Source organism: Typopeltis vanoorti, chromosome 8, assembly GCF_054136105.1.
Source record: "Typopeltis vanoorti isolate ZY-2024b chromosome 8, IOZ_Tvanoo_1.0, whole genome shotgun sequence".
NCBI lineage: Eukaryota > Metazoa > Arthropoda > Arachnida > Uropygi > Thelyphonidae > Typopeltis > Typopeltis vanoorti.
The window spans coordinates 83,330,684-83,354,640 of NC_143556.1; the positions used below are offsets into that span (position 1 = coordinate 83,330,684).

Consider the following 23,957-nt stretch of genomic DNA (forward strand, 5'->3'; position numbering starts at 1 on the left):
GAAATAATCTCTCACAGCTCGGCTCTTCGAGAAACACCTCTAAAATTATAAGATGTAAGCGATGCCTGTCACTTATATCTTCCGTCAGAATCATTCTTGCTTCCACACTCCTGTTGTTTTCAGGCAAGAGTTTAGATATTATTTTTGCTAACACATTCCTAAATATAAATACTATCTTTATATATATATATATATATATATATATATATATATTTTTTTTTTTTTTTTAATTTATTTATTTTTTTATTTTTTATTTTTTATTTATACATTATTTACACAACAACATGTGCAACCATACCACAATATTTGATTAATGCCTGAATTAAGAAGAATTGTTTAGTACATTGTACATCGGATTATCCCCTCCAGACTATTATATATATATATATATATATCATATTCATCAAAGCTTGATTTGCTTCCTCATTTTTAAGAAAAGGCTGGTTATATTGCACTAATTCGAGCCCTACCCAAGGGCCTATGAGTTGTGGAAATACTTTCTGAAAATGAAAGCTGTGCCGAACAAAGCGGCCTTTTGCAGCTGCCCAATTTTTAATCCATCTAACTCGAGTGCTTCTAGATGATTTTTCAATGTTTTAGGGATAGCACCTAAAGCACCTATTATTATGGTAACAACTTTCGTTTTCTTTTGCCAGATTCGTTCAACCTTGATTTGCAAATCGCGATATTTTGTAATTTTTTCATTTTCCTTGTTGTCAATCCGACTATCTCCTGGTACTGATATTTCGATAAACGTAACACCCTTCTTTTCACTTTTTTCAACCACTGTGATATCGGGTGTATTACATTCCAAGCTTTTGTCAGTCTGGATTTTGAAATCCCAGAGTATTTTAGCTTTTTCATTCTCAACCACTTTCTGGTGAACTTCATGCTTCCAATAGTCTTTAGATACTTCAAACCCATACTTTTTACATAAATGCTAGTGGATTATCTTAGCTACGTTATTATGCCTCTTACGGAACTAAATTTGCGATTTTGCTGCATCCACTTATAATGTGGTCTACCGTTTCTTTCTTTTCTTTGCACAATCTACATTTACTGTCTTCTTGAATTTTTTGTATTTTTGCCTTCATAACGTTGGTTTTAATGACCTCTTCTTGTGCTGCAAAAATTACCGATTCTGTTTCTTTCTTTAGTGCTCCATTTCTCAACCATTGCCAGGTCAAGTTGCTGTCAGCGCTGTCCTCTATGCTGTGGAGGTATTTTCCATGCAATGCCTTATTTTTCCATCTTTCGGTTCTCACTTTTACTTGGTTGGTTTTGTATTCCAATTTTGTCTCCATGGGTTTAAATAAACCCTCTTTCCTTACCTCAATTAGAAATTTTTCCGTTTTTTGCTGCAGATAATCATTTAAATTTCGTTTTTCTTCTTCAATAACTTGCTTCACTTACAATAATCCTCTACCTCCTTTTTTGCGTGATAGATATAGCCGATCAATGTCACTGCGAGGATTGAGGGCATGGTGCATTGTCATTAATTTTCGAGTTTTTCGATCTAAATATTCCGTCTCTAGCTGGATCCATTCAACAATGCTTGCTGAATATCTCAGAACAGGTATGGCCCAGGTATTCATTGCTTTTATTTAAATTTCCAGCATTAAGCATTGACTTAAGGAGTTTTCTTAATCGTCTTATGTATTCTGCTCTAGTTTTTTCTTTGATCTTATTGTGCAGAATTTGTGATGCTTCTAAAATTCCCAAATATTTGTAGCTGTCTTCGAATTTTATTGCTTTTATTATTTCACCATTGAGCAGCTCGATTTCGTTCATATCTTCAAACTTTCCTCTTGTTATTCCAGCAATTGCACATTTGTCTAAGCCAAAATCTATTGATATATCTTGACTGAATATGTACACAGTGTTTAGCAACGATCCGAGTTCATTCTCTGATTTTGCATACAACTTCAGATCGTCCATGTATAATAGGTGAGATATCTTTGCACTCTTTTGCGCAGTTTGATAACCATGAGCAGTTTTATTTAAAATTCTAGTTAAGGGGATCAATTACAATATAAACAATAGAGGAGATAATGAGTCTCCTTGAAAGATGCCCCTCTCCAATTTGTTCTCTATTTATAACCAACGTTGTTTCCCAGTTTTTCATGCTGGCTTGCAAAATTTTTGCACGTTTTTGCTAATACCAAATAGTTCTGTGCATTTTAAAATCCAACTATGATGCACCGAATCAAACGCTTTTTATAATCTATCCAAGCCATATGAAAGTTGGTTTTTCTACGTTTGTAATTTTTAAGAATAATTTTATCAATCAGCAATTGGTCTTTTATGCCTCTTGAATTTTTGCTGCTACCGTTTTGTTCAATTGGGAGAAGAGAATTTGCTTTAAGATAGGTATATATTTTATCAGCTAGTATGCCTGTGAGTAGCTTAAAGGTTGTTGGCAGGCAGGTTATTGGTCGGAAGTTTTCTGGGTTTGGAACTTTTTCTTTATCCTTTATGATCAAAACCGTTTTCCCTGCTGTGAGCCACTCTTCTTTACATTTTCCTTCTATTTCCTAACATCATAAAATTGGCATATATAAGCCTGTTATATATTTCAAACCAGTAGCCATGTAATTCATCCTTCCCGGATGTTGACCAATTTTTTTATTTTTTTATAGCTTGCTTTTGAACCATTTCAGTTGTTATTTTCAGTTGCTCCATTTTTCGTTCTTGAGATTTGTTCGTAATTTGTTCAATCCATTTTGCCTTGTTGTTGTGCCTTTTAGGGTTGTCCCATTAGTTTTTCTAAAACTTTAGTGTATTTTCTTTGTCTCTGGTATTTATATTTATATTTTCTTTAAGGTTATCATTCCTGCAGCTATCGATTTTCTTGTAAAACTGGTGCTGATTTGCACAAAACATCGAATTTTGCTTGTACTGTTCAATGCGTACACTGTATCTTCTTATTTTAGCTGCAACTGCAACTATTTTTGCTTCACTTCCTCTAATACTTCATCAATAGGTCGTGTTCCAGTATTATATCTCTTTATGAGGTTATTTCGGATTTTTGTGTTTTTCAGCTTCTTTTCCTTAAGGTTATTTAAATTGCTCACGTCTGCTCTGAGTTTAAGAATTTTATTCTCCAGTCGATGCTTCCATTTTGGTTCCTGAGCCTTACTGCTTTTGGGTTCACTAATCTTATATCCTAATTCAGATGTTACGACGTAGGCTATTGAGTACATAAGTTGATTCGTTTGCCCAATAGTTCCAGTAGGAATATCCCTTGCAGCTTTATTGGCCTCTTGTAGAAGTTCCTCCAGTTTTTGTTGAGGTATTTGTCTCAATACTGGAAGCCTAACTCGTTCCTGGTTGCTGTTCGTTTGCTCGATAATTTTTCGTGCGATTTCTTATTCCTTATCTGATAGCATCCTTTCAACTATTTGTATATTTTAAAAATTTTCAGCATTCTGCACGTTGGAATCTGGTTCTGCTTCATTCATATTCTTGGTCACTTCAGGGTCAGTACAGTCTCCTTTTACAGCTTGAGGTTTCAGTGCTTCCAGCTCAAGTTCACTAAATACCTTGCGTTTGATAATGAAGCTGCGTTGCTGCATCAGCCTTTCGAATGAAATTTCAGAATTTGGGTGTCGTGCAAGCCAAAGTTGGAACATTCGTTTCTAAAATCCCCTATGGGTTCTGAAATTCCCTATGGGTTCTGAAATCCCCTGATGGGTTTGAACTGCAGAAGCACTGCATGACTTGTCTATTTTCAGCCATGCTCCACTTTTTCCTAGTAAATACTTCTGAGTTCTATGGATCTTGCTCCTGTAGCCCATTTGTCACTGGCTGTCCAGGAAGCCTAACATCCAGTGCGGTCCTTAGTAACCCTCGCGACGACCGATGCGGTATAGACTTCTGATTTGTCTTCGCCATTTTTAACTGGGGGTGGGCAGGTGCATGAGATAAAAAAATAGGTAAATAGGACAGAATCACCCCTCACCCTCGAATACTCTAATAGCATTGGAGGGAAGGAGCAAGATGAAAAGAAATACAGAGGCAAAGAAGAGTAGGGACCAGTCTACAGATAATATAACAGGTGTATATTACATGAAGTAAGGCGTGGTCCAGCTTCAGGTGCCTCGGGTTCGCCATGCCCGTATTCACTAGAGTGAGCCCTTGAGGATTATATATATATATGTTCGCGATACAAATAATTGATTGTCTGTGTTAAAGTTTATTTTATACACAGGAAGATGATGTGATATAAAATTTCAAAATTTTCCACTTATAGCACGCACAAGGAACGTATGGATTATGTATTCTGTATGCCATAAAATAACTAACGCTATTTTGGGGACGATATCGAAGATACTGTTCAAATGTATGTATCACTATTCGTTTTCACATAGCCCATTAGAATAAAATAATAAAATGACTGGTATGTTCCTCTTTTACAAAGAAAGTAGAATTAAATTGGGTGTTAGGACTGCTAATTTAAACGTCAATGGGCACTACGGCACAGTATTCTACACAAAAAGCTGTTATTTCTTTATTTATTTATTTTTAATTTTGCATCCCCTGTTCATGGTGGTAAGTAGGAAATAAATGCTTGTTCGGAAAGTCCCACAGGTTATTATTTCCAATTCCAATGTTGTGAATGTTTATGAAAGTCTTATAGGTGATAGATGAATTTTACTGTTTGTAAAATTATTCGTAATTTAAAATATATGAGTTGGTCATGTTTTGTCTTTAAAGCAGCATTGCTCGTTTATCCGATCCTTGGGCAATTTACAGTACTACTAATTAATGAGCTATTGGGTTTCCATTATTTCAAGAATTAAATGCAATAACCGTCTATTGTCATCTGGAAATATATTACAGCATTAAATGAGAAACGTGTTTTAATTATACATTACCGAATATTACAACGCTGTTATAAATGGTATTATATTGCATTGTTAAATTCACAGTACCTTCAGAGTATGGTAAGTACTGAACTGCACTCCATGCTGTGCAGCAAAGGTTTATTGCCTTTTTAATGTTTTCGCATTATTATTATTTTTTACATATTGCTTATTTTTATCATTAAGGAGGACTAAAGAGTTAAATAATAATGCTGCTTGGTATCTTTGTTTTATACTGAATGAGCTATTTTTTTTGTTTGTTTGTTAATGTGATAGAATCGCAGTCTTGAAGTTTGAAAAGTACAGTAAAAATTTGCATAAATATTAAGAAATTATAAATATTATTTAAATCAAAAAAAAGCGAAGAAAAAATTACTGACCTGTCGAAAGTGATTCTTCTTTTGCATCTTGTCTGTGTCCTAAAACTTTGAACTGAGGCAATTCGACGTCGGTAGACATACCAATAGATTTCTCACCGTCTCCCCATTTGTACCGAATATCTCTCATTGTATATCCGACTGAAAAGAGAAGGTTAACTAACATCAGAGTCGTAGTTAAAAGTGCCCATATATTATATTGCTATCATCATTAAAGAGATGGAAAGAATTACAACTAAGCAATAATAATAATATACACTGTGCGTTCCATAAGTTTTAGGCCTTGATTTCTTGCGCATACGCTAAGTAATACCAACTCAAGTCTGTACCACCCACAGAGTGAGGTTAATTTACGTTCACTAGTATGAGAGTTATGATGCATAGTGTCAAGTGATTTTTATTTATACGTCATGGACATAAAGGTGAACAGACAATTGCGATTACATGTGGTTTTCAAGTGAGTCTTTCTGCTACAAACACCATAGAAATGGAACAAAAGGTCTATGGAAATTAGACTGGGTACAGATTTTAGGTCTTCAGATGGAATTTGTGATTTCGTGACGGACGGGACTCGGTAGAAGATGGCCTTCCCACATCAACACGAACTCAGGAAAATATTTCCGTTTCGCTGAGTTTGATAAGAGCTATCGTTGAATCACATTACGAAAATGATATCGGATGCTTCAAATATCCCTAAGAGCGTCGTTCGCATTCTGTTGAAGATTTGGGTAAGAGGAAGTTCTGTGAGCGTTTTGTCTCACATGCCTTAACTGCAGAGTAAAGAGAAGACCGAGTCATATCTTGTCAGGACATTATCATGAAGGTGGATGCAGAGGAAAATTTCTTGGACAAAATCATTCTAGGAAACGAGAGTTGGTGTTTCGCCTACGATCCCAAAACGAAGTGTCAGAGTTCTGAATGGGTTGGAGAGCCATCCCCAGACAGAAGATGTTGAGATGCCAAAACGTCACACAACAAAACGATCTTGATATATATATTTTTTGAATCTCAAGGTGTGTGTTACAAAAACAATTCATACCGGAGGGAAGAACAGTGAATGCGGAATATTATAAAGAGGTTAGTTATCGTCTCCTGAAATGCATTCAATATGTTCGTCCAACCGCATTACGGTCACGAGATTTTTTCCTGTTGGATGATAATGCGCCCACTCTCAAAGTGTGCAAATGCAGCACTTTATTGACAGAAAGAAATATTCTCACACTTTTTCTGACCACATTTATCCCCTCCATACTATTTTCTGTTCCACAACTTGAAACGTAAGCTAAACTGAACGGACACTAATGGATAGCATATTTCGAATAGCAAATATGTTTTATCTTTCTCTCATATGTTTTTGAATTTTACAATTTTTATCCTAAAACGTATGCACGCACAGTGTACATGTTCGCATGTTTAGACAAATTAAAAATAATTAATTAGAAATAATAAACTATCTCTAAATTATGTCATCAGAATTTGAATAAACTTGAAACAATGAAAAAGGAGGACCTTTTAGTCCACTTCCTGTTAATATTATCGTGTGATATTCCTATTAACATTGAATATAAATATCTTTCAAGTATTCATAATTAGATTTGTTACCAAAGATTTTATATTGCTTAATTCAACGTGAATCAGTTTTCACCCACGCGTATTTTAGATCTCTTCATCAGTCTAAATATCTATTTTTTTCTTAACATTTCCCTAGCATGTTTACTTCACATGCAGTACCTGTTTTGCTAATCTTTCATTGCTCATTCCTCTTAAATGCATTTCTCAGCTCAGATAACATCTGATCACAATATCTGACCATCAATAGAATAATGCAAATAAATTAGCATTATTGATATTCAGTTTTGTTCAGAAACAAATAAATTTGTATCGGTACAAAAAAGCAAACAAAACTAACATGTTTATTTGAAACGTTATCTGATACTCGACTGGTCATCTAAACTGAATGATCTAATTTATGATACTTGAAAGAGAGTTACATTTTCGTAAAAGTATGACGTTATCTGTTGCTGAATCTTTGCATAGAGATGAATACGACAGTGAAAACTTATTATTACACATAAATTCTGGAAAGATCAGTTCTTCCCTTCATTTATAGCAGTAAACCTACTTCTTCACGTACATATAAAATTTACCGAAAACAATTAACAAACGAAAGACAATTTTTCAAAGAACAATTTATGAAAGGCAATTATTCGTAAAAAGAATTAATCGAACAACAGTTGATTGAAAAAATAATTCATGGAAAGACAGATCCTGGAATAAACAATTTATCGAAAGGCAAATCATAGAAAACTAACAAGTTAAAATTCATAATTCATTCAAGCTAAAATCATCTAATGACTCTTTAGCGAATAATGAATTATAAGGAGTCTGCTTACCAAAAATAACTTCAGTTTTATTGGTGAATGTGATGCAGTTCAAACTTATCCACTAGCAGATTTAATTATAAGAAAAAGCTAGGAGGTAGCTTGTTTTGTCTATACACAAATTCAAGTAATATTAGAAACAAAGTAGCAAAGTTTTTGGTATAGTGAATACGTTATAGCCAAAAATTGTTGTGATTAGTGAAACGCGTGACTCTCAGAATCGGATAAAGTAACTGGATTTGAGTGTAAAGCATTTACTATTTTTAGGAATGACAGAAGAGATAGGAGAGTAGAGGAAATGCTACTACTAATGATATCAAATGACCTGAATCCTGTTAGAACAGAAATAAGAGGAATATTAGTATGGTGTACCTGTATCCGTGTATCAATGAGCATGGGGATGTTTGGTGTGAAGAGTGGACGCTAAGAAGAAGAAATGTACTGTGGGATGTTGCTATACATCTGGCGGTTAACTTACTGTGGATGAGAAATGTATTACCCTATTACCCGGATGAGTACAAGACAAATAATTTTAATGGTAATTTAAACTCACGAGAAGAAAGAAGGAGAAATTATTGAGCTGTAGCAAGACAACTTGCTACAGCTCGTGAACGAAAAAGAAAAGAACGAGGTAAAAGAGTATTAGACTTGATGCTAGAGGCAGATGGTATCTCGATTAAGGAGGTGAATGTTTTGCTAGCAGTTGTAGAGAGTGATCAAAGTAAGAAACAATATATGCTATATGTCTCAATAGGAAGAGTTACATATTGAGCTACAAATCTGGATATTTTGAAAAACTAAGGAGAATACTATCTTTGGTTTCATGGTATCAGTTAACGAATGGGAAGTATAACAATAGTGCATGGGAAGCTTTTAAAAGATGCATAAGTGATGTGGTATCTGACTAACCCTAGAGTTCGAAGAATAAGTATGATGGTAATGAAATGGATGAGCAATCTTATTAAGCAAGGGATCCTTAAGATGAAGATAATGGAGTTATGAAATATACAAAACGCAAGCTAGAAAAGTTCTGGGTGTTGTACGGAAAGCTAAGTTCGAGTGCGAAAAGAAATTAGCTGTGAAGGCTAAAGGCAATCGAAAAGAATTGTATCGTTATGCTGTAAGTAAAAATAAAGACTGAATGGGGATGAATAACTTTACTGAATGCAGTATCAAGATCTATCAACCTCGTGTATGTAACATAATGCACCGTGCCACCAATAAATTCGATGAAGATGTAGAGGTCATGAGATGTTGCATAATCCAGATAACAATTCAGAAATAAGAACAGATGACACATCTGCAGGTATGCTAAAAGAATGTTCAAAGTGATCTGTCCAAACCCTTGACATGATTATATAGTTTTTGAGGTTTCAAAAATCCCACATGAATGGAAAGTATGTGTGTGATAATCCCATTTTGCACAACGGTAGTTCAAAGCTATTGCTCGCTGTTGCAAAGCTAGTGCATGTTTTTGCTTGCAAAACTAGGCTTTGCAAGCAACAGCATAGATTGACTAACGAGAGATCACTTCTGAGCAATTTGCTCATCCTATCCTATCCTAATCGGAACCGAAATCCTACCGAATAGGTTGGTTACTCCTTATTCTTGGGTGTGTTCTATGTCTTAGAAGCTAAGACATAGGACACACCCAAGTTCACGAGGTTCAAGTGTTCACGAGGCCCGTTTGCTTGTTCTGGGAGACGAATAACACGAGTTTCCCAGACGAATAACTCGTGTTATTCGTCTGGGAATTTTTCACAAGAACCTTTATCTGGTCTCTTTCGAGTAAAGTCACCTTTACTCGAAAGAGACCAGATAAAGGTTCTTCACGTTACTGACGGGAATCGACCCCAGGTCTTTCCGACCAAAGCTCTTCGTCTATACTGACTGAGACGGAGGCTCAATTTGCTCATACTTTGTAATAAAGTGACGGCCGAGTTGGATAAAGGGAATGGATACATAATACTGATGGACTCTGCTAAGGCGTTTCATAAGATTCCACATGAAAATCAAGTTTCTTTTATATCTTTATATCTGGTTAACACACGAAAGGCCACAAAACCTATACTACACTAGTTCCGTTTGGGGGCAAGAGGAATAGAAGACAGGAGGAGACTCTTCACATTATGCTTGAACAGCTGAGGGTTGTAAGCTTTGGGAAAGGCAGAGTAGAAGGGACTGTTCCAAAGGACAAAAATAGATGGAACAGAAGAAGAAGCAGTGAAATTGTTTCGGTGAATTTTAAGATTCACTTCAAAAGGGTGTTCGTTAGCAGTGACACTTGTTTTAATGATTTTGCAGGAGAGTGGAGGAATAATAGTGGTAAATTCAGCAGAACAGTGTCAATGGAAGTATTTGACATATCTATAGACGTGGCACAAGGAAGAAACTCAACTTTTATGAGAGAGGGGGATTTAAGTTGATCTGTGAGAGAGGGATCATTAGTTAGCCGGATTGTCCTCATCCGGATAGAACTGAGCAATATTAGAGAGGATTTTGGTGCACCAACCCAAGTATGGGACAATATTCCCATACTTGGGTTGATGGACGAATTTGGGCTTTGTATAGAGTTAGCAGATGTGAAAGTGTGAAGTAGTGTCTTATGCGAAAAGGTATACCAAATCTTTTGGCGGTTGTAGAATCTATAGTTGAAATATAGTTGTACCTGGAAAAATCAGAGGTTCAAGTCAGGCCAAGAAGGGAAAGTTGAACGTGTTTGTTTTTCTCAGTATTACTGAAGGTACGAGGGAGGGATGCGCCTTCTTTCTACTCTTGAGGATTCTAGTACTTGAGCACTAACAGGTTTTTCTAATGAAAAGGAGGAATGGAGTGTAGTTTCATCCGCACAGCTGTGGATACGATTGGAAGTCTGTGAGAGCAGGTCTTTTATATACAAGAGGAAGAGAGTGGATGAATGAACAGAACCCTTGGATACTCCTGCATTAGGGGGGGGGGGGGTAAATCTGAGGAGAGCGGTCAATCGTTAAATAGCTGGATTGTCCTTTTCTGGATAGAACTGAGAAATCTTAGAAAGGATTTTGGTGAACAACACCAGCCGTCCGCCATGACGCGTAGTGAACGACCAGTGAGAAAGTTGACAATCCAGTTGACAACTTTTTCAAGGGGAAGGCAGACTATAGGATGTCAGTTTGGTGAATAGGTCCTAGTGCTAAATCCGATCAAATGCCTTTGAAATGTCGAGGGCAACCACGTGAATTTTTCTAATAGTTGCATTAAATGGATAATATGGGACGCGAATATATATTGTTGGCTTGGATAAGTGTGTGGCTGACAGACAGATATCAAAAAGACAGATAACAAACAAACAAACTTATCAGTGTGTCTTGGGTTAGTTAGTGCATCTATTTTGGATTTATGTTTATAGTTATTTGTGTTCTAAATATTTCCTGGCTATACTGGAAGAGATATCTTGAGCCGAAGATATCTTCAGTCTTAAGAAGAGATATCTTCAGTCTTAAGAAGAGATATCTTCAGTCTTAAGAAGAGATATCTTCAGTCTTAAGAAGAGATATCTTCAGTTATCGCCAGGGTTTTGCTAAGGTATTTGATAGGATGTCACATGAAAGGCTGTTGTATAAACTGAAGAATATGGATTTGAAATATAAGCTTTACTTGGATAAGTGAATGTTTGAGAGACAGATATCAAAAAGTGGGTATAGTGGGTTTAATTCTGAAAGTTTCAATGGGACCAGTGGTGTTGCCTTAGAGTTCAGTCCTTGGACCATTTTTGTTCAATCCTGTAGACTGATGACATTACGATGGATCTAACAGAAGAAGGTCATTTGTTTGATGATTATGATGATCAAAGAGACGAAGGGCAACTAGGAACACTACTAATATCCAGCACGTACAGAAAGATTTGAATATGCTTGAAATTTGGACAAATGAAAATGGCTACAGTTCAATGTTCTTAAGTGAAAAGTTAGGTACTTTGTTGCGATGAGGTTTCCAACACCATGGTATATAAATGGGGTTATGCTACAAGAAACTAATGAGGCTTGGGATCTTGGCATAATATTGGATAGTAATTTGAAGTTCAAAGGTCACATAGCAAAAAATGCAAATACAACTCAAAGGATAATTGCGATGTTGAAGCGAACCTTGACATATAAGTATAAGGAAGTAATTTCGCCTCTTTACATTCTAGCGTTGAAAGCTACAAGGAAAGCTACAAAGAAGAGCGACAAGGATTCTATCGGGATTATAAGATTTAGATTATAAGGAGACAGGCGGTCTGTATGTGGACTGCAGACTATGGTTAAGAGGAGAAAGGAAGGAGTGATTGATTTGCAATAGGTCTATAAACTATTGCATCGATGTTATAGGATATCGGGTGATGAATTGTTTCGTTATATGAAAGGTGAAAAGACACCGGAAATTAAGTTTGTTCTCATTTAAGAAAGAGGTAACAGATAGATTTTTTTCTCACATAGTTTTGGGTGAGAGAAATAGTTTGTCTGTTGAAGTAGTAAGTGCATGTAGTGTGAGTTCAAAGGAGGTATGACAGCTGGTTTGGGTGATGTATACCCTCCTTCGATAAATCCTTGTCGCCTTGGAGGTCTCATATAATAATAATAATAATAATAATAATAATAATAATAATAATAATAATAACTTGTTCTGTATAACTTGAAAAAAGCGCAAGATATTTGGACAATGCTTTTCTTCAGTAGCTCTTAGAATATTTATGAAGTTCTATTTTTTTTTTTTGTATAGAAATTATAATTGGAAATGCTCTTCGAAATTTTATGTACTTATATAAATAAGTTGCATTTACATTTAACTGAATGTATATAAGATGCAGATATTTACAAGTATATTGTGCTTGTTTATTATACTACTCATTTTTTTGTAACATGCATCTGTTGATTCCAAAGTCCATACTTTTCTATCTCATTAAAAGTTATTTTTTCGACCGAGCTAAAAAATAAAACAGGCTAACTTTAAGACATCACAAATTATTATGAATTTTCTTTAAAAATTTCCTGGTCATAGTTTCCAGCACTCTTCCAAACAGTTAGCTTTCCCTTTAGAACTGTTCACTTTGTATCCTTGCCTATTTGTGCACCCCCATTCATCTCTTTGCATATTTGGTGGCATTAGAGCAGCAGGGTGGAGTTACTAGTAAATTATCATTGTACAGTCTGGTCAATAAAAAGTGCAATGTTGAAATTAAAAACAAAACAAAACATATATCTATTTAAATAGAAATAAGTATCTAATTGTAATTTTTTGTCAGCTGATTATGACTCTGTGGTAACCAAGCTTTTTTCTTAGAAGCATTTTCAAATCTGTTTTCCAAAATTTATTATAATAGAACGATTCTTCTCACAGGCAACGGGTATTTTGTTTTCATTTGTTCATGCACTACTTTGATGATATGGGAACTTAGCAAAACTCAAAAAAACTCAAATTTATCCTATAAAATATTATTATTGTTATTATTATTATTATTATTATTATTATTATTATTATACAGGCACCGTAAACTCACTAAGCTAGTTACACTTAAAAAAACAATCAAAAATTATCAACATTTGTACAATATCTGTCATTAATAAATTTAGTTTAATCCTTTATCCAAGTGTGAGCAAACAAATTTTGCGCCTGAAAGTATCTCCAGGACTGGGGTAAGGTGGTACAACACCGGGAGACTCGTTGCAAAGGTGGAACAAGCTACCATCTCTCCTATCCCAGTATCTCCCATAATGCAAAAAACATCTCCTTGCGGATATGTATAATGTTATGCATTAAATGAAGGGCCACTACCCACACTAGTTTCGACATTTATTGAGGTCTCTTCAGTGGGTGCCAGGCCCAAGTGGAGATACCAGGCAGAAGCATTTGCAAGGTCATCTCTACCTATAGGAGTTGCCAAACGGTATGCCACCTTTTTATTAAATTACTCTGGATTTAGAGAAAGATGTTGCTCCCACTGAAGAGACCTCAATAAAGGTCGAAACTAGTCTGGATAGTGGCCCTTCCCTTAATGCATAACATTAGACACGTGTTGACCGAGGAATAGGAATTTTTACATATTATCATAAGTAGCACACCCTACAGTCACGTTCAGTGAGTGCCTTGGGTCGTCCTGTGCAGGGAAGCACTTGCATTTACTCTCCTCCCCCGCTTCTCATCCATCTTAGTATGATACCGCTGATTGTTTATCTGGAATAGCCCAATTTGTTAGCAATTTCCGAACAGATTGGCCTGCAACATGGAATCCCTTTACAGTGCTCATTTCAAATTCCCTCAGTTCCCTTCTCGCATCCATTTCACCCGAACATAGTTGCTCTCACTTTGGGGCATCGTATTCCTACAATCTATATCGCTACAAACATGTGACTCGTTACATGGCACGATGCCCCAAGCCCATGTGGGTGTCCAAGTAGTTCTTTCCAAGCAGTGCATGTGCTCCTTATGCGCCGGTCAACACCAGATTCTGTAATCCGGAAATCGTCAATTCCTCCTCATATTGAGCATCACACAGTGCTGGCATCATCTTACAGTAGTTACTGTCCACTGAATCCACTCCATCTCAAATAAATGGTTGTAATACAAGTAGCAAATGATATTGTTTATCGCTTCTTCATTGTTGTTTCTCTAGTAAATATTTGATATACAGTGTATATCAAGAATTTTCGTTAATTTATTTTTCAATACAAATATATTGACTTTTTCTAGAATCCTATTTTATTATTTACATGATATTTTCCATTACACTCTTCAGAAATAAGCGAAAATTATATTAATTTAGAAATTGTTTTTGAATTATTTCTTGGTAATTTAAATGAAATAAAATTACCAAAACAACTAAAGTAGCAGTGTTTGAAAATATTTTATGTTCCTAAATTGTTTTTCTAATTTCTTCCAATAAAATCCAGCTTTATTTTATGCATTGGTGGTCAACGTAATCGACATCTTTTAATGCCTTTTATTCTTTTCTCCCTTCAGGACCTTTTCACCTGTACTATTATATTAGTAATGTTCTAGCCCACTCACCACACAAGTCGTAGCATTCTTCTGCATTCTGACACCTTTCTATCATTTATCATGTCACTTACGTTGTTGTAGCGATTCACAGGCGTGGTGTACCTCATTTTTGCTGTTAAAAAAGCTAATTCACATCGAGGAGCACCGCCTAAATATATACCGCAGGGAACCTTAATAAGATGGCAACATCATGGAGAGCAGCAGTCAGATGAAGTTTTCGTGAGTGCTTCCGTGCAAATGCATACTTTCATTAAAATCAAACTTAAAAGCTTATCGTTAAAATGGAAGGAAACTCGATGAGTGCGCTCAATAAAATATTTCAACTCCAAAGAATGAGAATTTCTTTGGAATCATATTCAGTCGTTGATTGAAATTTGAATTATTTAATTTTAATATTAACGTGTGCTTTATATTCGTTTCCTATTGATTATTGAACTTTTGCGATAAATATTTCGCGATATAAATAAACGTTCACTAAATCTATTTAAAATTAGTTTCACTAATTTTATATAGAATAACCGTATATATGATTATAATTATCATAATTATGATTTATCATTATTTTCGATTAGTTTTTTCTAGTTTAGAAGTGGGTGTTATTCTTTAGCAGTGGGTGTAAATTTAAAATATTCAAGAATATTCAAGAATTCTTATATTAGTGTATAAACATCAATTTTAAAGTGACCAGAAGTTAACTCTTGAACTTTTATATGATGGAATGATTTCATAATAACAGTCACAGTAGCTGATTGTAATGGAAGTTGTTTAATTAAGTACTATTAATATTCTAATTCAGAAACAAGCAAAGTTTCACTAGAAGTTTATGTAGATTTCCATTATGAACCATGTAAGAAAAATTTACCTCCAGTTACATGCATTTCGTGTTGTTATTTAGCAATTATGACAGAAACATCTAAAGCAATGAGGCCAATACAGTCTGTTAATGGCATGAGTTCTGGCTGTTTTGCCTCATTTGCGGAAGAAATCTCTACGCTTCCTTGGAGTAAAACTCAGGAATCTCACATATGACACCAGTAACTCACCTTCAGTTTCTTATAAGTTCTTGCCATTGTGGACAGAATTTGAACCAAGGTCTTTCCAACAAAAGGGCATCAATAAAACAGAATAATTTGGAATAAACTATAATTAACTTTTTCTATTCTTAACAATTATAATTCATCCTAAAATTCCATTAATTCAGATATTCTAAAACTCAAACTCTTTGCTAACTCCTACTCAACATATTATCTATTCTAACAGTAAGAATGAACTTCGAGCTCTTGTTCTTTCTCTCGCCCTCGCCTTCGCTCTTTGTTTTTAGCATTATACCCTCTGTTTCATTATGATTCAGTCAAGTACAGTAAAGTCCTTCTATCTGTCTCATATATAGATAATTGCATTACACTTGCAACTAGCCACGCGATTCCCATAACTAACACGATATAATCCTCCTAAATTTATTACAATTTTTTTTACAAATTAAGAAAGTAGATTTAATCGTTTGTATTATAGGAAAACAAAATACAACGGAAATTAAATAATAAGTGATGGAAGAATTGTCATCATCTGATGCAGTATCCCTACCTTGCTTATTGGAATCCTACATTCTGGAAAGGGCAAGTGCTGGACAAGTGCATCATTTAGTACAGGTGCCAATTTAAAATGGTCAATTTACAAAAATAAAAGATAAATAAATAAATAAATAAGAAAATAAGAAAAATAAAAAATAAAATAAAATAATAAAATAAAAAAATAAAATAAAAAAATAAAAATAAATAAAAAATAAAGATAAAAATAATAAAATAATAAACTAAAAAAATAAAAAAATAAAAATAAATAAAACAGTAAATAAATAAAATAAATAAAAAGGAAATAATAGATAAATAAACATAAAGCTAAACAAACAGATAAAAGAAACTCAGAAATGTAATATAGAAATCATGACAAAAATGAACAGTTAAAAAAAATTTTAACACATCATAACTTTAAAAACTCCATTTACTTTTTAACTTTTTGTCATAGTAGATATTGAAGAGTACGCATGTCCTACCTATATTTCAACATACTGTGAACAGCTTTACTCACCAGACACCCCCCCCCCCCCGCGTACTAAAATATTAGATGCTTTCAACATTTTATAGATGGGTTGCTATAAACGTATAGCAATTTAAAAATAAAAATCGCTTAGTGAAGTACCCATTATATTATAATATATATAATTATTACATAACACCTCCAGGAAGCCCAAAAACTCATCCAGGGAGGCCACCTACTCTACAGCTCTCCGTCTCCACCAGCCGCAACTACCTTCAACATCTACACCAACGCCAACCACCACCACCACTAGCATTTTCCCAAACAAACATCCACCCCCAGGGCTAGATTCGAACGCGCAGCCTTTTGGCTGGAGAGAGGATATGCTAACCACTCGACCAACGAGGCTGGCTTAATAATATATAATATATAATATATAATGATGTAATGTATGAAAGATATAATGTATAAATAATGTAATTATACAATCCATTATATTATATAATATAAAATTATTATTATTTTTATATGATACATTATTACAAGAAACACGCACTATACACATATTGCAAACTTAATGAAACACAACATATTAGTTATGGCTTTCCAGTTCAGCGATGCATCATTACATTCCAAATTACTGTGTGCGTGTGTGCACGCGCGCCTCTGCATGTGCGTTTGAATGAATTTTTCAACCTACGGCTGTAGTGGATATCAGACCCATCAAACGTCAGCCTACTTCCAACACAGCAATCAAACCAATAGACAATAACTAACCGGTATTATCCTCAGATAAGCTTAATAAATAAGCTTCGAGAATGCAAGCTGAGAAATTACATCTCAACCGAGATCAATAACAACAACAAAAAAATCGATATATTACATTTAAGTGCTGTACTTAGAGTGCTTAAATATGCAAATTTAAGTATTTATGCAAAAATTGTAAATATATAAACATTTATTTTTATTGTATAAATGTTGTAAAAATGCAATGTTATTCAACCGGAACTATAAATCACCAACTACAGTAACTATTATTAATATATTATACAGAAAAAAGAGATAAATTCTTGTGAGTTAAATTTTACAAGAAAAAAAAACAGAACTATATGTGTTGTAAATTCATAATATATAATCATAATTTTAATAATAAAAAGGTTTGAATTTTTTTTTTTTATAAAAATCTAAGGTAGAAAATGAACCATAATGTGCAGCGCATAGTTGCGGTACTTTGTAAAATAACATGATGAAATGTCACTTAAGACGATTATTGCATATATGTAAATATTTTTAGATCGATAAAAATTATTATTATTATTATTTTAAAATAAAATATTTTATGACCACCTTCATGGAGTCCAAAGATTCATCGCGGGAGACCCAGTCTATCCACTCAATCTGTCATACCTATCCTTGAACTCATTAACAGAAAAAGCACTCACAACTGACTGAGGCAACCCATTAAACTCATTCACTACTCCCCAAGCAAAACATCTAGTCTTCGCATCTCCTACTGACCAGACCTTTATTCAACTTCCAGGGATGACCCTTTCTTCTGGTCCCTCTAGCCAAGTGCTGAAACATTTCCTCTGCATCTATCCTAGAAAACCCTTAAAGCAACTTAAATGTATCTATCATATCCCCTCTTTATCTGCTATCAACCAACTTCTGCAATCCACACAGCTCAATCTATTTCATAGGGAACATTCCACAGGCTGCTCATCATCTTGGTCACTCGCCTCTGAATTCTCTCCACCACTTCCTGATTCTCAAGAAACACAGTAGGACCAGACGTAAGCACAGTAATCCAGATGTGGGCGTATCAAGACTTTATAAAGAGGAATTGCAACTTCCTTATCTCTACTTGTTAATGTGTTCTTCAATAGCGATGTAATATTATTGGCCACCTTAGCAATATGTCCTCTAAACATTGACTTTCTGTCTACCACCACCACCCCTAAATCTCTAGCTTCATCTATTTCCTGGAGTACAGTGACATCAATGTGATAAATGGTTTGTAATCTATTTATTACAAAGTTCATAACTTTATACATCTCGACATTAAACTCATTAACTTTTGCCTATAATGACAACCTATTTAAATTGTCCTACAAGCTCTCCACATCGCATTGATTAACAATTACTCTACCTAATTTCGCATCATCAGCAAACAACTGAATATTTCCCCTTCAGGTTTTTTCTATCTGATATATGTGTCTTCTTCATTCCATGAATATATGATAGTTTGACAGCATTTCCTTTTTTGCATGACACTGTTCATTTGATTATGTCAATGAATTTATTTTCTTCTTTAAATATTTAATAAAATATTTAATATGTATTCCGTAGGATTTGCCTTAAATTCCACCATCTTTTAACTGATAGCAAATTAATAGAGCGAAAATATCTAAAATCATGGAAAACTATCGAAAGTGTATCTTTGAACTAATAAAAATATTCAATTCGCATTCGCTTTCCTGTTTCAGAGAAACTCCTAGCTGTAGTTATGGATGGTTATGACATAATGATACATGTACAAGAATGTGAGGTCAGATAATTGGCTTTGATGCCTTCTGACGTTAGTAACATTAATGTCATGTAACTCTATCTGTTTTCATTCTGCCATTCTGCAATTGCATTATTAGTGCATTAAATGCCAATGGAAACCCAGAACATGTACACTTATCTTTATGACAATTCTTCAAAACTCCGCCTTATTATATTTAATATTCATTACTACTCTATATGAAACTAAGCAAATGATTAAGGAAACAATTTCTCGGTTGTCTTAAGTTATTTAAATAGTGATTCTACTAAGTGGTTTCGACGCTCAGAAAATCTGAATTTCATTACTGAAAAGGAAAATTCTCATTTCGTTCAAATTAAATTTTAACAATTGAGTTCAAAGATTTCATTATATAGATATTATCATAGTGTTAAATGATATTTAGACCTTTAATCTTAATACAGTAAATGGAGTATAAATATTTGAATATTTTGTGATAAAATGGTCTATAAAAGTAAATAGTTTTGGAGTGTTCAAAATTCATTTAAAAACATGTGCAGGGTAACAATATTCATTTAGATATTCCTCAAACTCGACTGGGTTAAGAAATAGAAACATCGATTGATTATTTGGACTGTCTTATAAGAAATCAATCTTGGTGAAATTTAATATCATATATAGATATTTATTTAAGATCCACAGGAATTAGATCGATGCCCTTTGTTTTCAACTTAATTCAGCATTTCATTTATTTCAATATATTTACTGTCTGTGGAGCAAGAAATAACTTGCAACATGATCGCTGGAAGAATGTAGAACTCACTTATACCTTGGAAGAATATCAATTTCTGTAACTACAAAAATTATTCTATCTTATAACGACAGTCTCTCTCTCTCTCTCTCTCTCTCTCTCGTACATCTGAAATCATAGCAACATCCAGGTTTCTGTGGGGTCAATATGTGATTCACCTTCAAAATGGAAAAACAAATTAAGGAGCCATTGGCCTGGACCCATAATGTTTACAGAATACCTTAACTTTTTTTTTCACCCTTGATTTTAAAACTGATTTACATAATCAAAATAGTAAGGCTTATTCGGTGACAGAGCCACCATACTATCCAACCAAGAAGTCTAATTTAGTATTGTATAATGTCATTTTTAATTTACATAAAAATAGTAATTAAAAGGACCTACTCGACAGTGTATGTTTATAAGGCCATAATAAACTGTCTAAATGAAAAACGAAACTCAGTGTGTATCTCTCTCTCTCTCTCTCTCTCTCTCTCTCTCTCTCTATATATATATATATATATATATATATATATATATATATATATATATATATATATATATATATATATTCAATAGTCCAAATACAACACGAATAAAACTGGTAAACAAAGAAGATGATGAATCAAATGCATATAGTTTTGAACGACTAAGAGTTGAAAGTATAAATAGTATAAATTGGGAAACCAAAAATTACAGAACAAATAGGAGCAAACTAAAATATAAACTATATATAAAGAATATCAAAAACAACAATAAGGTGGAGTGCTGCCTGTTACCTGGGAACTGTCACGAGATTCTAAAATGCTAATCTTTTTTTTACTTTTCTAATTTGTTTAGTTTTCATAAATTTAATTCTTAATTTTTGAAAAATCTTTGAAAATCTAAATCATCATCTCCTTTATTTAGCGGTTTTATTAATCTTTCATTTTCCGCTATTGAATATTCAAATTTTTGTTCCCACAATTGAGCTTTATTCTCAACAAATTTCTCTTCTCATATGCTCCAGCTCGAATTCGGCTTCGAATACCTTGTCATCCTTACCTTCTCGAAATACATACGTATGTCATTTTAATTACTCTTTTAATATAAATTAAACATTTTATATTAGTCAGTTTTAAATTAGCTTTTGGTTGATTTGGAGGGAGAGAGAGAGAGAGAGAGAGAGAGAGAGAGAGAGAGAGAGAGAGAGAGAGAGAGAATAGCAGCTTAAATGATGATCATTTACATCTAAATTCACCAAGATACAAATTTTTGGTAGATATGAACTTGCGAATAGCATTATTTAAAAAAAAAATTAAAAAGTTCATTTAACTAAAATTCCGTATTTTCCAATAACTTTTAATACTCTTCATTCTGTGCAAAGTAGTTGTAATTCTGTCGTATATTAATAAGTGAATTACTTTAAGATTCTGATCAATCAATAATCTTAATATATGAACTTTTTTTTCCTTGCGAAACTTCATTATTCACTTGTGCTGAGTAATCTTGTAAATGGATATCCAACCCAACGCTTGGCATGGGTCTAACTGGCATTTCAGATTAATGAACGGGATGGCTTTTAAAAAGAGGATATTGTCCAAAGAAAAAAAAAGATTTTGTTTCTTCCCACAGAATACATTACGTCACACAACCAGTCAGTAGATTTTCGTGCTAACAACAAAAATATGTTTTGTAATATGTTGTATCGTGTGTCCGTAAAATGACTAATGGGATAAAGTTTAAACACAGTCGTATTAAAGGGAATTAATTTTGGATGCAATTCTTTTCACCGCTATTGGTTAAATAAATGAATGCCACTAAATGAAACGTCCTGTTTAGCATGAAATAGAAAATTCTTACACGATTCCAACATTATTATTATTATTATTATTATTATTATTATTATTATTATTATTATTATTATTATTATTATTATTATTATTATTATTATTACCTACGACGCAGCCGATTACACCGGAGACAAAGTCAGAGGACGAACGAGATAGACAAAAAACGCAGGTGAGTCCTATAATTTCTCAACTCTTTAAATACATTAATAGAAAACAGTCTAGAGACCATAAAAGCCAGCTTAGTAGATCTTGTGCAAGAACTCTTTGAAAAACAGAACGAACAAATAACAAACAAATCTAGCGAATGTGAAGATTTGGTCAAAGATAATAATTTAGCAGTGATAGAAGTGTTGCAAACGGTAAAAAACATTAAAATCAGCATTAACGCACTAAATGACAGGCAACACAATTAGATGAAAGAAACATCCAAACATAAAACTACAATACGAACGTTTAAATCGGCAATAACATAAAGAATATCTTGTCATAGATGGTCTTCCTGAAACTGCACCTACAGAAAACCACAGAGACGTAGTTTTAAAATTAGGCCATACAATTGACATCCCTCTACAGCTTAACGACATTCAGACCGTAAATCGGATTCCTAGGAAGAGCAAAAAGCAAGGTTTGCCACAACCTGCACCAGTCATAGTTCGTCTTACAAGCAAGTCAACAAGAGACAATCTCATAAAAGCCAGCAAACAGAAAAATCCAGTTGTCAAGGACTTGAACACATTGCAAGACAACACACCAATCTTCGTATCTGAATATTTAACACCATTCAACCAAAATCTGTTGTCCCAAGCAAAAAAAGCAAAAACAGGAACAAATTACCACTTTTTGGGGATCAGAGATGCCTAGATATTCTTGAGGAAGTCACAAACTTCAAAACCGATACAAATTAAAAGCTCAGAAGACATAGAAAGCCTGCCACAGTATAAAAAAAAGAAAAAGTCTCCTAATTAGTTCAAAAAGAAGACCACTATAAAAATGAATGTGAATCATCAAGACAGATGTAATAACACCAGAATATATCAGCAATTTCACTTTGATCGGACCTTTCAGATCATTCATTTGACTTCCCAAATACCAGCCTACTTCCAACATAGCAATCAAATCAATAAATAATAAAAAATTAAAAAAAAAAAATATATATATATATATAACCGGTATCATCCTCAGATAAGCTTATTAAAAAGCTTCGAGGACGCAAGCAGAGACATTACATCTCATCCGAGATCAACAGAAAATAAATAAATATTTATTACAATGAAGTGCTGTAGTTACAGCCTTAAATACCTTAAAAGCAAAACTTTTAAATATATATAACTTATTGTTATCCTATAAATGCTGTTAAAAATATAATTTTATCCAATTGCAAACTATAAATTACCATCCATAATGACTATCATTAACACATTATACAAAAAACGGAAAATTTGTATGAAACTCACTGTAAAAAAAAAAAACTAGAACAGCATGTTTTGTAAATGCATAATATGCAATCATAACTTTAAAAAAATATTGAATTAAAAAAATACTATTATTATTACTATATGTATGTAATTTTTTAATTTTTTAATTTCTATAATTTTAATAATTAATATAATTATATAATTATTATATATAATATAATAATATATATATAATATAATTATTATATGTATGCAAGACATAATAATAAAAAAATATATTATTATTATTATATTTTTATGGTGTCACCATGGTGATAATAGATGCTTTAGAAAGGATAATTATTTTGTAAAATGTGTACAAAATGATATTTATTAGCCAAGTAACAGGAAATACACATGTTCAGTATTAGTGACAACAGAAGTTTCCCATAGTTTATTTGATAATATGAAGAATTTATTTTATTTTCTAAAGAGTGAAATCATATGGATTAGTTAGACTTATTGAAAGATGTGGATGCAAGGTGAAGAATGTTTCACCAGTGGTTCATTTAAAGGGAGTCACATACCTAACATTCGTTTTCAAAAACTAACCAGTGTTTGTTTTTATCATAAAAATAAATAAAATCCCAGACTGCATTCATTCATGCATTCATGAAATTCGTGTTCACTTAACAGCAGCCTGAAGAGACTTCGGTCATTGAAATAAAAGTAATATTTTAGTTTTTTTTTTAAAGAAATAT

The 23,957-nt window shown here is 33.4% G+C and overlaps 1 protein-coding gene across 2 annotated transcripts in view; it reads right to left on the bottom strand.

Moving 5' to 3' along the window:
* LOC150104171 (gamma-aminobutyric acid receptor subunit beta-like) overlaps positions 1-23,957 on the bottom strand; it is a 527,915-nt gene that overhangs the window by 89,997 nt on the left and 413,961 nt on the right. For both annotated transcript variants that reach the window (XM_090396794.1, XM_090396795.1), the window contains exon 6: positions 5,246-5,383. In XM_090396794.1, coding sequence (XP_090252920.1) covers positions 5,246-5,383 — 138 coding nt within the window. The remainder of the gene's footprint in view (positions 1-5,245; positions 5,384-23,957) is intronic.